The sequence below is a fragment of the Homarus americanus genome, unplaced genomic scaffold (genome assembly GCF_018991925.1).
Source record: "Homarus americanus isolate GMGI-L3 unplaced genomic scaffold, GMGI_Hamer_2.0 scaffold40565, whole genome shotgun sequence".
Lineage (NCBI taxonomy): Eukaryota > Metazoa > Arthropoda > Malacostraca > Decapoda > Nephropidae > Homarus > Homarus americanus.
Window position 1 is genome coordinate 4839027 of NW_024735503.1, and position 17371 is coordinate 4856397.

General features: G+C 43.4%; 1 protein-coding gene across 11 annotated transcripts in view; it reads left to right on the plus strand.

Moving 5' to 3' along the window:
- The window catches only part of LOC121871233 (dihydropyrimidinase-like), a 146129-nt gene that overhangs the window by 105484 nt on the left and 23274 nt on the right, over positions 1-17371 (plus strand). For all 11 annotated transcript variants that reach the window (XM_042373432.1, XM_042373435.1, XM_042373434.1 and 8 more), the window contains 3 exons: positions 14359-14453; positions 14644-14717; positions 15327-15437. In XM_042373432.1, the coding sequence (XP_042229366.1) occupies positions 14359-14453; positions 14644-14717; positions 15327-15437 (280 nt within the window). The remainder of the gene's footprint in view (positions 1-14358; positions 14454-14643; positions 14718-15326; positions 15438-17371) is intronic.

Genomic DNA, 17371 nt, shown 5'->3' on the forward strand with positions numbered 1-17371 from the left:
AGTGGAGACAGGTGGTCAGTGTACTGGTAATGACTGTAACTACAATCAGCATGAGTCGCCCAGTGCTTTAATTGCAGTATCTTCCTGTCTGAGTCACGGATTTTTACTCTTACATTCCCCTCCTCTCCCCCTCCCCTCCCTCCTTCGTCTTGTTTTTCTAAGGTGATTTTCCTGCATTTCTTCACCTTCAGACACCTCCATTAGTGTGAGTACATAACACTGTACCTCCTTCTCTCTAGGGTCAGGTGTAATGCGGTAATATTTCTCACTTACCCACAGTCCCCCCCCCCCCAGCTGCCACAGATCAGTGTCAGTCGACAACTTGTGTGGGGCGCCCCTAGTCGACCCAGCTGCAAAATAGGCACCTAAATTTTCCAGTTGAAAAAGTAGATGGCGGTAGAGTCGCAGTACCGGCCTGGCCTCGCTGGCTCCTTATGTACTAAAGGGTTTATAATGTTTTACGAGAATCACAGAATTTATGTCTGCCAGAAACTCTCAACAAGACGCCGCAATGGGAAGAAAATTGTTTTGTTTTTTTATGTATCAGCAGTTTGTCACTTTTACTGCCCCGTAAAGTTATACTGAAAGGAGAGCTGAGAATGAAAACAGTTTGATGAAGAAAGAAAGAAAGAAAGAAAATGTCGTTTTATATGGAAAACAAAAATGACTTTTCTTTTTTTTCATCTCAGTTTTCCTGCCGTGTGTTTCATTTCTACCTCTCCATTGTGTGCTGTGACGGTATAGTGTGACGGGGAGCAGCGCCGAGCACCATTTGTTTTAGCGGATAGTTGATACTGTGTCGGGAGGTTGACCTTGGTGGAATGTGAGTCAATGCTATCCCTTGGTGGAGTGTGACCTTATATGAGTCAATGACTATCCCTTGGTGGAGTGGGACCTTATATGAGTCAATGACTATCCCTTGGTGGAGTGTGACCTTATATGAGTCAATAACTATCCCTTGGAGTGTGACCTTATATGAGTCAATGACTATCCCTTGGTGGAGTGTGACCTTATATGAGTCAATAACTATCCCTTGGTGGAGTGTGACCTTATATGAGTCAATAACTATCCCTTGGTGGAGTATGACCTTATGTAAGTCACTGTATAATTGTCTAGTGGAGTGTCACAGGTGCCCAAACCTAACCTAACCCCACTCAGAGGTAGCGTTAGGTTGTTTACTCATCAGGTGAAATAAGGTTGGGTGACAATCTCCCTGTGAGTCGGTGTGTGTTGCCTGACGCGCTTCAATCATCATCTTGTGGTGTGGTGAATATTGCTTCTGTTTCCTAGGAGAGAAATTGCCTTATAACCTTTAACCCTTTGATGGCGATGCTTTAACCCTTAAGGACGACGATTTAACCCTTTGGCAACGATGGTTTAACCCTTTAAGAACGATAATTTAAAGAGAACCATTTCTTATCAGTGAAAATTACGTAGTTTAGGCAGTAAAGGTAATATATTATTCTTATAAAAATGATAAACAGCCGACAAACTTTTGGGGGGGTCTTAGTGGTGTTTGGTCTGTGTATTGCCATGGTGTATTTAAGTAGTTTAACATCAGCTTGTCTTAATAGTGTCTCGGTAAACTCGGTATATATAGAGTTACAAGGGGTGAGAATGGAACAGACTACTCGAGCCTTCATAAACTAACATATAACCTAACACGTTGTGGAATAAAGTGAAGCACTCCTTTGGCCCAGTGGTGGACGACGTAATCTATAGAAATTAGAGAGAGATGAAGCGACCACTGGGGCAGCCATCGTGTGGAGCAGTGTAGAGGCGGATGAGACGTCTTGATCACACACACACACAATAATATTCTGTCATCGATCTCTTATCTGACACTATTATTATTATTATTATTACTACTATTATTATTATTGTTGTTCTTATTCATATTATTATTATTATTATTACTACTATTATTATTATTGTTGTTCTTATTCATATTATTATTATGATTATTGGCGAGTAGTTACGTTGATAAAGTTAGTGAGGTGGTGGGTGATTGAAGGGAGGAAGGAAGGAGCTCGTAGGGTAGACTATGATTGGTGGGTTAGTCGGTGGAATTCAGAGTATATAAGATAAATAAGACTTGGCCAAAGACTAACAGGAGGAAGAGGTAATTAGATTGTGGATTTAGACGCCTCGCTGCAATTTGGAGGGAAGTGTGTGTGTGTGTGTGTGTGTGGACAAGTGTATGTATGTATGTATGTATGTATGTATTTAGATAATCATTGAAGCATTTGGATGAATGAATCACCTTAATCTCACTTCCGGTCGACTTTTATAAGATTATCGCGGGGTATTTGTGGTGAGAAGACCGACTACCAGATGGTATATCACTGGAGACACGAGCTGGTGGCTGGGAGGGAGTGGCGCTACTGGGTGTTGGGTGAGTCAGGTATTGGAGGTAGGAGGGTCTGGTTAAAGCCGAAGTAAGAGAGACACAGCACACTGCCACCACCTAAACCCTTCTTTTCTTTCATACAATCCATCCTCTTTCTTTCACTCACAACCTTTCCCTTCTTTCACTCACAACCATTCCCTTCTTTCACTCACAACCATTCCCTTCTTTCACTCACAACCATTCCCTTCTTTCACTCACAACCATTCCCTTCTTTCACTCACAACCATTCCCTTCTTTCACTCACAACCATTCCCTTCTTTCACTCACAACCATTCCCTTCTTTCACTCACAACCATTCCCCTTTCTTCACTCACAACCATTCCCCTTTTTCACTCAATAACCATTCCCCTTCTTTCACTCACAAACAGCCCCTTCTTTCACTCACACAACCATTCTCACTCACAACTATTCCCTTCTTTCACTCACACAACCATTCCCTACCACACAACCCTTCCCTCACTACAACCCTTACCTTCTCCCGCGCACGCACACACGAAGGGGGGGTAGAGCGAGACCGACACATCCTGGTGTTTACGCAAGTCCTGGGTCCTGACACGCCTTGTTTACATAGTTTGTTGGCTGGAGTTTTGTCGATGTTGGTCAATCTTTTTTTTTTTTGTCACGTGAAGATAGAAATAACTTAGGTGAAATTATTGTCCGTGTGGTTGTTGTCCTGATAGTGTCACTAGAGGGTGCCATATGGGGTGAGGGGGTAGTGGGTGCCACGTGGGGTGAGAAGTGAGAGAGAGGGCACCACAGGGTAACTTTATGACCCAAAGTTTGACTCATTAAGGAACACGTGCAGTAGTGTGTGTCAACAACCCCCAACACTTGTTTATAAACACTGAGATGTGTCGGAGATAACCGCGAGGCTCTCTACACCTCACTCATATACTTTGTCCTCCAGTGCGTGCGTGTGTGTGCGTGCGTATGTTTTGTTCATCATTTTGAATACCGGAAAAATAAAGATAAGAATGACCTTGATTATATACCCCCAAAAAATAATAATTACGTAGATAAGAAATAAAGAAAACAGAATTAGAAGAAAATAACAATAAATCAGTAATATTAAGAGAGATTGTTGGCGTAAATACAGAGTGAAGAAGATGACGAACTTCCGGCTTGGTGTTGGTTGGGGGCCACACGGTGTATATAATCCTCACCTCGTGTTTTATAGTGACTGTACTGGCGTCTTGGTGTAGCGTCTTGCAGCGCCATTATTGTAGCACTAGTCATCATCATCTCCTCCCCCCCCCACTTCCGGTTCCTGTCTCTTCCCGCCAGTTACTCTCACCAACTTTCCCACCACTGCCACCACTAGTTACTTTCACCAACTTTCCCATCACTACCACCACCAGTTCCACCAATTGGTTGCTCACTTTAGGGGATTTATTATTTCCACAAACTATTGATGCTTTTTAATATTTTTTTACAACATTTGATATAGATCTGGCTGTGTGGTTTTAAGGCCATATTTCGTATTCCACTAATCTTGATCTAGCGAAGTTGACTGTTGCCTGGCAGTGAAGACTCTGGTGGTATTGAGGGAGGAGGTTGAGGTATCTCTTACCCTCAGACTCCTACCTCCCTGTTAACCTGCCGTAAAGACATTCTCCTCCTCTTCAATCCAGCCATTATCCTCCCATGCCTCCGTCCGTCAGAGCCTCCAGGTACACATTCCTCTACCAGAATATCCTCCCTGTGGTGGCCAGGGGGCTGTAGAAAAGTAGGTGTTGGATGATGAAAGTTTATGTAGGGATGGTAAATGTGGTAGTAAGTATTGATGAAAGAATTAGTGAGTTCTTGATAGACCGAGTTACAAAATTAGGATTCGACTGGTAGAGTGGACATTTTCAGCTTAATTTTTACCTGAAGATTAACTACCCTAAAGCTGCCTCGGTATGGTTAGGATGGTTAACCTGCAGGTCAAATAAGCTGGGGTATGTAATGTTCAGGTGGATCCGAACATATTATGAACTGTATACTAGTGTTGTTCTCTCTACGGGAATCTGGTAATTATAAAATTGGATAAATTTTACAAGTGTTATTTGAATTAAGGCCTTGTTCGTCGAGTGGTGACCTGGGTGTAGGGTGAGAGGTCATATGTTGGTGACCTGGGTGTAGGGTGAGAGGTCATATGGTGGTGACCTGGGTGTAGGGTGAGAGGTCATATGTTGGTGACCTGGGTGTAGGGTGAGAGGTCATATGTTGGTGACCTGGGTGTAGGGTGAGAGGTCATATGTTGGTGACCTGGGTGTAGGGTAAGAGGTCATATATTGGTGACCTGGGTGTAGGGTGAGAGGTCATATGTTGGTGACCTGGGTGTAGGGTGAGAGGTCATATGGTGGTGACCTGGGTGTAGGGTGAGAGGTCATATGTTGGTGACCTGGGTGTAGGGTGAGAGGTCATATGTTGGTGACCTGGGTGTAGGGTGAGAGGTCATATGTTGGTGACCTGGGTGTAGGGTAAGAGGTCATATATTGGTGACCTGGGTGTAGGGTGAGAGGTCATATATTGGTGACCTGAGTGTAGGGTGAGAGGTCATATGGCAGTCATGACCTCTCTCAGGGTGGCGAGGAACACACGTGACTCTCCTTAGCCAGATGAACATTACTATAAGCTGTGAGGTGGTGGTGGAGGCAGACACAGCTGGACAGTGACGTGACATATAGAATGCTAAACCTCCGCATCACATCTACTTAAGTTTGGGTTTTTTCCCCGTTTGCTGTGTGATGGCGCTTGGTGTTGATGTAATACATATAACTACTTAAATCTTACAAATTACTTCCTTCACCCACCTCATTTTTCCTCATTTACTTCCTCTTTTTTAATGGTTCTTTTTTCTCCTTTTCTTGTTCCTCTTCCACGCCTGTCTCCTCCCGTCTCCCTACATTGCTCTTTCTATATGTACATCTGATAATAGCCACGCCCCCTTCTCTGTCTTTCCAATCACAATTCTCTTTTCCTTTTCAGTGGTTTCTTCTCTTATCTCTTCATCCTCCTCTCTCCGTGGCTCCTTCCTTCTCTCCCCGTGGCTCCTTCCTTCTCTCCCCGTGGCTCCTTTCTTCTCTCTCCTTGGCTCCTTCCTTCTCTCTCCTTGGCTCCTTTCTTCTCTCTCCTTGGCTCCTTCCTTCTCGCTCTCACCAATTATGTTAACAGGTCCGCCCGTGTCTGCGTTGCCTCTCCTCAGTATGCTACTGCTAGAGTCGTCTCAGGTTAACTGTTCTTGAATCACCCCATCAAACTCTCTCACTGTTAGGTATATATTTTGCCCACTGCCTCCTTGTGCATCTCTCTCTCTCTCTCTCTCTCTCTCTCTCTCTCTCGTAAGAGAAAAACGTAATTCAGTCTTGAAGAGGAAATCTTTCTTGGGGAAACAAACGGATTGGGGGATTTTGTGTTCATGAACGGAGAAGCGCCATTGGTCGGGAGATTGTTGTGGGGTTTTCTTTTCTCCTTCACTTACGATTACTTGGAAAATTTTAAGCTTCTGTGTAATAATAAACAGTATATAATTTTACACTTTACTTATCCTCTCACAATTTGATCTGCGTCATTGAACTATTAAATAGAACTTCTCTTTAATGTTTTGACAATTACTCTAATACGCCAACAGTTTAATTCTAGCTAAATTCGTCTGTTTCAGTTTAAACCCAGAAATTACAGTTGGTTTCATTCCGTTAAGTCTTCATGAAGTCATTTGTCCAGCAGAAATCGGCTGACACTGTTTTCGTCTATAAGAGATTTAGAGAAAGAAAAAAAATGTGTCGGTGTAGAGATCGGTTGGGCTACCGCAACACTCGGTCGGTTACACAGCGGCACCAACTCCACCGCTCATGTTGACAGTCGGTATTGATGATGCGAGGAACCGGGACCAACGATGCCAAGTAACCCGAAGAGGATTTATTTTTTAGTTATATATGCCTGTATATGTATTTTTACGTTATGTTTTTATTTGATAGACTATTCTCCTGTTTTCTTCCACACACACACACAGTCTCTCTCTCTTTCTCATTATCTTCACCCTTAATCTTCCTTCCATCCCTCTTGACCTGCTTGCCTTTAACCCTCCTTGTAGATGCTCAGGTCAAGACATAACTAAAGTCTCGAGGGTCCCTGTCTTAGTTGATAGCGGTCGTGTTAAGCCACCAGGAAGCTGAGAGTATATACGGAGTTGTTATTGTTGTCAGGTATGTGCTGGGTTGTGGCCTGTCCCTCTCACGCTCAGGTGTATTTAGCAGACGTAGTGTCCAGCGATGGAAGGTTACCACATGACCTCGCTTTGGAGTGTAACGTTACCTGCAGGGGAAGAAAAGTTGATCTCGTCTGATATGGATGAGGCTGCTGAGGGTAATCTGCGACCCGTGACTAATTAATATTCTCGTGCCGATAAGGATTTGTTTCATGGTAGTGTCTGTATGTTTGTCTTATGGTGTTTTAAGTTCTCGTATTAAGTTCATTTTTAGAGACTGTGGGTGCATTGTGCTCTCCTCACTGTTTTTATTGTATTTTTTTATGTTAAGGATCCGCGAAGCACACTTTTTTCTCTGTACGTATACCAGCACAAGAAGTTGGTGGTGTTAGCACGGAGCCATGAGTCTCGTAGTCACTGTCTACTGCACAAGAATTAAATTATAGCTGTGAGAGCAATTTTCCGCTATTTTCCACTGGAAAAGATGCGTGGGATCTTATTCACGTTGGTCAGGTGCAGCCAAGAGGTGTGTGGGTAGTTGTTTGCTGTTGTACACGTTGTTCATTCTCAGGGTAATGGCAGAGTAGTTTGTAAATTATCTATAATAATGATGAGGACAGGATTCTTGGTGGTGTTGAGAGCAATAAATGGTCCGTGAATCAGAACGGTGTGACGGTATAATGTGTGGTGTGGAGGGACGTGCAGTGTGTGAGGCGTCGTGTAGTGGAAGACAGATCCGTACGTCCTCACCTGATTTATAGGTTTTCGCCTCTTGATTGTGTTGCCCAGGCACTTTAGTACACCCCATGTTGTGTCACGAGGCAGCTGTTGATGAGTGAGAGGTGGACGACACCGGTGTGGTGTGACGCCATGACGAAGAAGTTATGTTGCTGGTGACTTTTCTTGGTTCTACTGTCGGCACTAGGAGTCACGAAGGATGATGTCATTTGTATCTGCGTAATAAATATGTGTATATGTAAGTGTGTGTGTGTGTGTGTCTGTCTGTCTAATTTTATAATTATTGACATTTTTGTTATGTTTAGCTCTTATTATATTTCGGGGGAGGGGAGGGGGGGGTCTAATGATTCGTTGATTCGCCGGGTGCTGGTTAACCCCAGTAACCCTAGCCAGATAAACGGACAGTTTACCCCTAACCATTTATGTATCGAAACTCTACTGCCCGCTTGATGAACTACAGCTCGTGTTTATACTCTCAAGGCCAGATTCCCTTTCCCTTCTCGAGGATTTGTGCGGTTAATATCGGGAGTGGGATACACTTATAATGCCCCCTTCCTGAGGTGTGTGAGGACCTAGCGGGGGGTAAGAGGAGGGATAATTGGGTAATTGTTGTACAAGGAAGAGAAGAAAAGAGGCAGGAGGTGACGAGTGAAGAGAAGGGAGGAGGAGGAAGAATTGATGAATGGACAGCAGGATGTGAAGATGACAGAGGGATGCTGGTGTAGGTACTGTCGTGGTGAGATGATGCTGGTGATAATGATGGTAGGTACTGTCGTGGTGAGATGATACTGGTGATAATGATGGTAGGTACTGTCGGGGTGAGATGATGCTGGTGATAATAATGGTAGGTACTGTCGTGGTGAGATGATGCTGGTGATAATGATGGTAGGTACTGTCGGGGTGAGATGATGCTGATGATAATGATGGTAGGTACTGTCGTGGTGAGATGATGCTGATGATAATGATGGTAGGTACTGTCGTGGTGAGATGATGCTGATGATAATGATGGTAGGTACTGTCGTGGTGAGATGATACTGGTGATAATGATGGTAGGTACTGTCGGGGTGAGATGATGCTGGTGATGATACTGTGGTGAGATGATGCTGGTGATGATGGTAGGTACTGTCGGTGGTGGAGATGATGCTAGGTACTGATGAATGATGGTAGGTACTGTCGTGGTGAGATGATGCTGATGATAATGATGGTAGGTACTGTCGTGGTGAGATGATACTGGTGATAATGATGGTAGGTACTGTCGGGGTGAGATGATGCTGATGATAATGATGGTAGGTACTGTCGTGGTGAGATGATGCTGGTGATAATGATGGTAGGTACTGTCGGGGTGAGATGATGCTGGTGATAATGATGGTAGGTACTGTCGGGGTGAGATGATGCTGGTGATGATAATGGTAGGTACTGTCGGTGGTGAGATGATACTGATGATAATGGTAGGTACTGTTGTGGTGAGATGATGCTGGTGATAATGATGGTAGGTACTGTCGGGGTGAGATGATACTGGTGATAATGATGGTAGGTACTGTCGGGTGAGATGATTGGTGATGATAATGGTAGGTACTGTCAGGGTGAGATGATGCTGGTGATAATGATGGTAGGTACTGTCGGGGTGAGATGATGCTGGTGATGATAATAGTAGGTACTGTCGGAGTGAGATGATGCTGGTGATAATGATGGTAGGTACTGTCGGAGTGAGATGATGCTGGTGATAATGATGGTAGGTACTGTCGGGGTGAGATGGTGATAATGATTATTGTAATAATGACACTACTTCACTGTAAGTTGATTATGGGGGAAATGATAGATGATAATGATGACAGAGTTGATAGTCTTGAGGATGTGTGAGCGATAATAATAATGGATGAAGCCTTTACGAGGGGTGACCTGGATGATAATGTATGTATCATGCTGTCTTTAGTGATTAATGTTATTGGTTGATAAGTGATTGAGAGAGACTGTGGTCTCTGCTGGAGGTGCACACAGTCGACCGGCCTCAGCAATATGCCCTAAACACTATCGGTTGTTTGTGTCAAGCGAGTCATGGAAAATACAATCCTCCAGTCACTCCCTTATCATACCATAATTCGTCGAACCTATATAGTAAACCTCGGGTAAACTTCTGTAAACAGGTAATCGTCAAACTGTCATGGAAAACTCTTAATACATAAATTAACAGTGACTTGGGTTTAAGATTCTCAAAGATTATTCAAAAGAAACACATTTAGTTTGGGTAATTTCCCGTACAATTTGTCACATCATCTTGGTCGTCGTCATAGTGTTCGTGGTGATTGAGTTTGTTGTTTTCTCGCATCTCCCAGCACCTGAGGGAAAAATGTAAACAAACAAACCTCTGCCTAAGCGACGTCATTACCTCGAGGTCATCATCTGAAGGAGGACCCGCCGAATTTACCGACTGGTTGGTTCACCTGTCGATCCAAAGTTCTGTACAGTGAGATGATGATGTCATATTATGTAACATTTCGTACTGAAGGTGTGTGGCTATGTTACAACAGTCTCGCCTCTCCCTCATCCTTTCTCTCCCGTTTCTTCTTGTCTTCTCTTACCCTCTTCTCTCGCCATCATTCTCCCCTCCTTTTATTTCCATCGCCTTTCCTCTCATTCTCCCCTCTTTCTCTTCTCTCCCTTCCCCCCATCTTCCTCTCTCATTCGCTCTTTTTCTCTCTCCTCTTCTCCTTTCCATTTCCCCGCCCCTCTCCCCCAGTGTCCCGTGACTCAGAGTTAGTTCCAGTGTGGGGGAGGGGGAAGGTGGGCGCCGCTGGAATAAAGCTGTGATGAATGTCCTGCCCTCACACCCTCCAGACCGTGTGTGTGCGCGCGTGTGTCTCATGGTAAGAGAATTGCAGGAGGCTTCAAACTCAAGGCAAATAATTGAATACTCTTGTGTAGTGAAGATATAGTCAGGAAAATCGGGTGGTGGTGATAGACAGAGAGAAAGGAATGTAGGGAGAAAGTATAATGACAGGATACTTGAGCAGGGAGTGGGAGGAAGGAGGTGATGTTGGTTTTTGCATTACAGACAGGAAGTGGGAGAACGCAAGACGATATTGGCAGGATATTAAGGAAAAAGAGATCGGCAGGATATATAGACAGGGAGTGGACTTGAAGTGAGGGGATATTGGCAGGACATACAGGGAGAAAGTATTTGCAGGATATATGGACAGGGAGCGGGTGGAAAGGAGAGGAAATTGGCAGTATATGAGGGAAGCGAGTTGAAAACAGGCGAGGTGACATCCAGGGGAGGGAGACCACCATTGCCACTTTAAACCCCTATGTGTCCACGGTCCCTCTTTAGTTACCGCCGTCACTGTGTCTTCTTCACACACGCAACAGTTCCCCGTCTCCATGCACTAGATTATTCTCGAATAATTGTAGTTTTATTGTACACTAATGAAAGTTTATAGATAGTCTTTGCAGCTAGCGGTCTTCTGGAATGATGATTCGTCGATAAACTCGTAAGATTTTTTTTTTATGTTAAGGTTAGCCCTCACGAACCTTCAGTAACCTAACCAAAGTATCAAGTGACACGTACTGTAACCTAACTTAATCTAACCTTACATGGCCTTCCCTCTCTAAACTCTTAATAATTATGTCGTCCAAAACTTACATAATAAAATTGGGTAATGTCTGTCCTTCTCCGTGGTCGTGTCGTACCATTGCCGAAAACTAGCTTTAATTAATATTGCTGCTCTGGACGTGTGTGTGTGTGTGTGTGTGTGTGTGTGTGTGTGTGTTGATGATGCAGAGGACTGCGTCGGTAGCCTGGCCTCTCAACTCTATCCCATCACCCCTTCCACTGAGAGAGAGAGAGAGAGAGAGAGAGGGAGAGGGAGAGAGAGAGAGAGAGTGTGATAAAAGTTGCTCAACATTTCTTCATTTAAGCACTTGTGGTTTTTAAATGTTTTTCCTGTTCATACATGGTAGGTGGTCTTCGCTGCTCTCACACTAGTGCAAGGGATTGATCAGAGGGCACAGGAGCCTCAAAGGGTGGGAATAATGTTGAGAGTTAAGCAAGACAAGTGTGGAAACTGTCGAGACAAGAAGTAGGATTATCCACTCACTCTTGCTCTTATCCTAAAACTGCATAACAACGTGAACAGTTAACATGTATATCAGTTCACTACGCTTCCAAAACAATTTATCTTATGGCAACTCGCAAACAAAGAAAATTTGAACCGGGAACTCCTGGTAGCTAAGAGCAAAAGGATTGAAAATGTTGAAACAGAAAAAATAATATTACGGAGGGAGTCAATACGTCGAGCAGGTCTTGGCAGAATCCTGTTTCGGGAAAATAGGTTTCTTCGCGGGATCTCGGATTGTCTAGACTCCAAACGATTTTCCTGACGCCAACTGTCGCTTCCCCGCCAACTTGCTCCATTTCCGCGGCTGCCTCACCATTTTCCCCGCCAACTTGATATCAGTAGGCGCTGAACCTGCAGTGTATAGTGCTGCCGCCTTGTGGTTTTGTTGCTCTCGCCCTCCATCCTCTCTCTCATTATCCTCCTTTCTCTCTCCTACTCTCATTACCATCCTTTCTCTACTCTCTTTACCCTCCTTTCTCTCCTCTCTTTACCCTCCTTTCTCTCCTCTCTCATTACCCTTCTGTATCTCCTTCCTCCTCCTTTCCTTTCATATTGAACCACTCCGTCATTATTTTTCTTTCCTCTCGAATGTTTTTCGTGGTTAGTTTATGGGCGTGGTGGTCAGGCGTCAGGGGGTGTCCAGCCGGTGACACACACACACACACACACACACACGTGGAGGACTTACAGCCACACACAGCCGGGTTAAAGGTGACGACTTCATACTCCCGTAGCTGCTTGTGTGTGTGTGTAGCACTTGAGTCTTTCTATTGTATGGACTCGCATACATACATACATACATACTTCTCATTAATACACATGCATACATAGGCCAGGCATGAAAGTATCTGCTTATGCATACACAAACGCTCTAGTAAATGGATTCTTACACACACACACACACACACACACACACACACTCACACTCTCTCTCTCTCACACACTCACACTCACATATCTATACATATATAACGGGTGTCTGGTTTTAGAAAGTAATGTCTGGAGGGTCAGGTCAGGGGTCAACACAAAGCCCTGGGAAGTTTCCAGTTAAACGCGGAAACTGGCAGGTCGAGGGCTGGCGTTACTCGCTGAGGGTCGAGTGTGTGTGTGCGGCATTACCGAGAATATTCCAGCAAACCTGACTGGTATATGGCTTACAGGATATGACACTGGAAATGATACAAGTTACTGGAGAAGAATATTTCAAAATTACTGTAGAGGAGACTGGTTTCACACACACACACACACACACACACCATAAAGACGCATAATGGTTTCTTGATTCAAACACGGGAACGCTGACATGTAATTATTTTAAGCCAGTCCAGCATCACCCTCCCCCAAGTCCCCGACCTGTGAAAGCAGAGTGTTAGGTGGTGGGATAACTCGATATTAAAGGTGATGAGGCGGTCAGGTGTCTGGCAACAGTTCTCTCCTGTCATCACACCTGCCATGACAACACTTCAAATGGCGGGCCGACTGATGGACAAGAGGCAAAACTGGAAATAGGGTGAAGATAGATAATTGATTGTTATATTGTGGTATAGTAACACGATAGACTCAAAAGGCTCGTATGATTGTTAGGGTTTCAGTGAGTACATAGTTGATTTTCTTAATAGTTTGAGAGTGAGTCCTTCGTGTTCTTATTTGTTTCTTACTGGATGAATGTTTGCATCTTGTGTTCATCTGTTTGATGTTTCAACTTTTTAGCTGGCTTGTTTCTTCATTAGCGTTTATTTTGTCCATCTTTAAGCTGTACACATTATTGCTTTCCTAATAAAGATCACTTACCAAAGAAAATGAATAGGAAGCAAATTCGAAAGATTTGCATTTTGTGCAGGGATGTTCCTTGGCACTTTTTCCCTTCAGCAAAAGTGTGAGTCGTCGTGCCCAAGTCCTAACTATCAAACTGTCAGCTTGGAGTCTGGGTTCCTTCCCCACCTCCCCATATTGTATTTTTATTTGTCTGAGTTGTCACGATTTTCAGGTGTTTGTTCATCATTGTCTATACCGAACATGCTGATTTGTATAAATATTTATATAAAGGGGCGAATCCAGAAATATCAAAAGGGAGGGGTTCAATAAGTTGTAGGAGGGGGAACATGGCGAGCACATGGACATTTTGAAACCATTTTGAAGCCATCTACACCTGATATTGGAAGATACTCTGAAGTCCATAGCAATTATATTTTACTATACAAAGACACCTGAGTACAATACTGTACTGCATTAAAGACATTTTAATGGAATTCTCTAATGAAAAGAGGGTCCGGACCCCCAGGACCTCCCCTGGACCCACCCCTGATACTGTATACAGTGTGTGTGTGTGTGTGTGGGGAAAGTGTTTGAGGAGGATGTATACCAGGTCCAGGAACCGAGCAAACTCTTAGTGTAGAAGGGCTGAAAAGGAGTTCCTGGGGTGGATTGCAAGTTAGGTCAAGCCAAACCCAAAGGCTTCGTACCGTTATGCAAAAACAAATTTAAAAACGCATGTAGGTGTATCGAATCTGAAGCTTGAAGCTGGTACTTACGCAAATTCAGACCAGGACGAGACGGAGGTTTTGAACAATTTATTTTTTCTCGGTGTTCACAAGAGATGATGCGAACAATTTCCCTGCGTTTGAGGAAAGACGGTTTGACACGGTGCTGACCCACATTGTGTTCTCAGAAGAGGGTATAAGAAATAAATTGTCAAAGCTAAAGGTTCATAAGAGTCCCGGCCTTGACAAGCTGCATCCCACAGTGCTAATAGAGTTGTGCAATGAGCTTGCTGAGCCCCTTAAGATCCTGTTCTGTAAATACCTGGATTGCACACATTAAATTTCATGATCAGGTGCTTTAATATTCTTGTCATGTTGGTCATATCTGCTCCTTGACCTAAGCTTTTATTTGTTGTATTCCAGAGTGCCCAGAACCGCCTGCTGATCAAGGGTGGCAGAGTGGTCAACGATGACATGATGCAAGATGCTGACGTGTACATCGAAGATGGCATCATCAAGTATGTAGTCCAGTGAATGAGTGTTGTTGAGTAGGGTAGGTGGTGGCTGGGCAGTTGGTGCTGTAATTAAATCAGTGTTCAGGTACTATGATTTTTCTAAATATATTTTTAATAATTTGCACAGTATGATTAATCATTCATACCTGTAAGTCGTTTCTTAAGATAAAATGCCATCTTACCTGTTTTGCAGACAAGTTGGCCTCAATCTACACACTCCTGGTGGGACACGGGTGGTGGAGGCTAAAGGTCACTTGGTCATACCAGGTTAGTAGAAATGTTCAGCATTTTTGTTTTATATGGACTTAAGTAAGTTACAGTATTGTACTTAACGACTACCTGTACTGATGCTTTTGTTTTCTATCAAATGATTAATGTTTGTTGTGATACAAATCCTGCACAGTAAATTTAAATTTCAGATTTGATTCATACTGTATGTAAGGACATGTCCAGTGGGAAGGTGGTTTTCCAATTAATGCTCCAAAATTCCACATCTGTTTTAATAGCATATTATTTTCACAAAACAATTAAAATACACAATTGCTTCTACAAAACTAAACTGAAAGATGTAGTGTCCTCCCGAAGTGAGTGACCTGCCTCTGTAGACTAGTTGATGATAATCACTTGAGGCATTAGCTGAAGCAGTGGTCAGACTATAGCTCTTAAGTTACTGTCTGCCTTCTATTGTTTACTTAGTGTTTGTTATGTGAAATTTAGCTTTAATTTGACAGTTCATGCTGATTTAATCTAGAATGACAAATGGTCAGTCTTGAGCCTTTTTTTTTTGTCTACTGTACTGTACATGGGCCATGTTAGAACAATTATCATCTGTCATAAGTAATGTGGAAAAATTTATCTTCCCTCCTCCTTCCATAGGTGGCATTGACACTCACACTCACATGCAGCTGCCATTCATGGGAACATTTGCTGTGGATGACTTCTATACAGGCACTAGGGCAGCACTGGCTGGAGGGACCACCATGATTAGTAAGTACAAGTTGTCAAAAACAATTCATAACTAAGAAAATGAATTGGTTTAATAAAATTTCGAAACTACAAAAAAAAATAAGGTTTACTATAAACAGGAAAGTATTACCATTATGTACCATATGTTTATTAAATTTGTAAATTCATTATTCAAACCAAACCATCCTGTTTTCAGTTTGTTCTTATAAACTTCTGCTCTACTTTGAATGTTGCCCATTTTTATCACTGCATTATATTTTAAGTCTATAATTAATTTCTCGTTATCTAAGCACCGTGCAGTATAAGCTTGTGTAATATTTCTGGGTCATTTGGGGATTGTATTTGACACTTGGGAGGTTTATGTTTGGAACAGAAATTCTTACCTTTTAACTTGATCTTTGACTGATAAGATTCAGGGTGATTTTAAGGACTTTTTTAAGGGGGAAAAGTGCATCTTATGGGTCAGGAAATACAATAGCTTTTGTCTTATTTGTATCTGTGTCTCATTATTTATACATATCTGTACTGTTTAAGACTCTGGTAACAATCGGGGAAAATTATTATAAGTTCATGGGAATGTTCTTTAGGATAACACCTTTCAAACTACAGTATAGTATAGCCTCGGTTTACGCGGATATTTTATACTCGGTTGGTCATTTACGCGGCACCTGTCCAGACGCGCCAATTATTAGTTACGCGGTACATTCCTGAATTTATGCGGGAAGCAGCACGGGCAAGCTGCGCGCTAGGTCGCTCTTACGTCACTGCTGACGTCAGATGACGTTTTGGACTGTGATTGGGCCACGCATCCTTACCACCCACGCATCTCCTCCGCCGCAAGCTGTGATTGGTCTAATTTAACTTGGCGTGCCCTGCCACCAGAGGGAATAAGTCGCTGACCTTAGATGCATCAGTCCATTGTCCTCCGTCTCCGTGTATACAGTGCTCCCTCGTGCCCGCTAATCCACTCAACAATGGCTTCCGCTGGACCCCCACCACCCCAGAGAAACCTTGAACTACCTGGCCCAAGCCGCCCCAAGCCCAAGAAGGTGCGACACGCCTTAAGCTATGAAATTAAGTACAAAATCGTCCAGGAATTAGAGAAAGGCTCGAGGCAGGTGGATCTCGCCCGACAACATGAGTGAATGAATCGACGATCCGCACCATCAAGAAAGATGCCGGCAAGATCAAAGAACACCTGAGCATCACAAAGTCTGCAGGTGCGTCGATGGTGAAATATTGCCACAATAAGGTGTTGCTCAAGACTGAAAGTTTGTTGGTCAGGTACTTGATTCGTCAGTCAAGTAGGAACATGGTGGGCGACACTCGGGCAGTGCAGGAATATGCAAGAGAACTGTACCTATCTGTGGCGAGAAAAATGGGAGTTGCAGAGCCCAAACCCTTCACTGCTTCCGCTGGGTGGCTGCAAGGTTTCAATCGTCGTAATAAGATCACGAACGTTGAAATTGTTGGTGAAGGAGCAAGTGCTGACCGGGCTGCCGCCATGAATTTTCCCCCATTCTTACGAGAAATTATGGAGGAAGGACAGTATAACCGCCAATCAGACGGTTAGAGGGTGAATAATACTTCTCACGTCGTACACGAACATTATAATTCGGTCAAACCTGTTGAATACAATTCATTTAGTATTTCAAGTAAGTCATACATAGGCACTCTTACATAAATGTTTAATCCAATATATATTTACATAACAATCATGGCTATGTAATTTGTCTAACACAAAAACAATGACACAGTCTACTTGTGTACACAATAAGTACTAGTTAAGCTTACGTGTTGAAAGTCTAGAGAGATGCCAGGGTAGGTGTTGACTCTTAAGATATGGGTAGCTATACTGAAATGCCCACCCTATAGCCTGGCCCCTTGGCTGGTCAGCTATGGCTGAGTCAGGTGATTATAATTATACATAAACAAACTCCCTTCACACCCTCCAA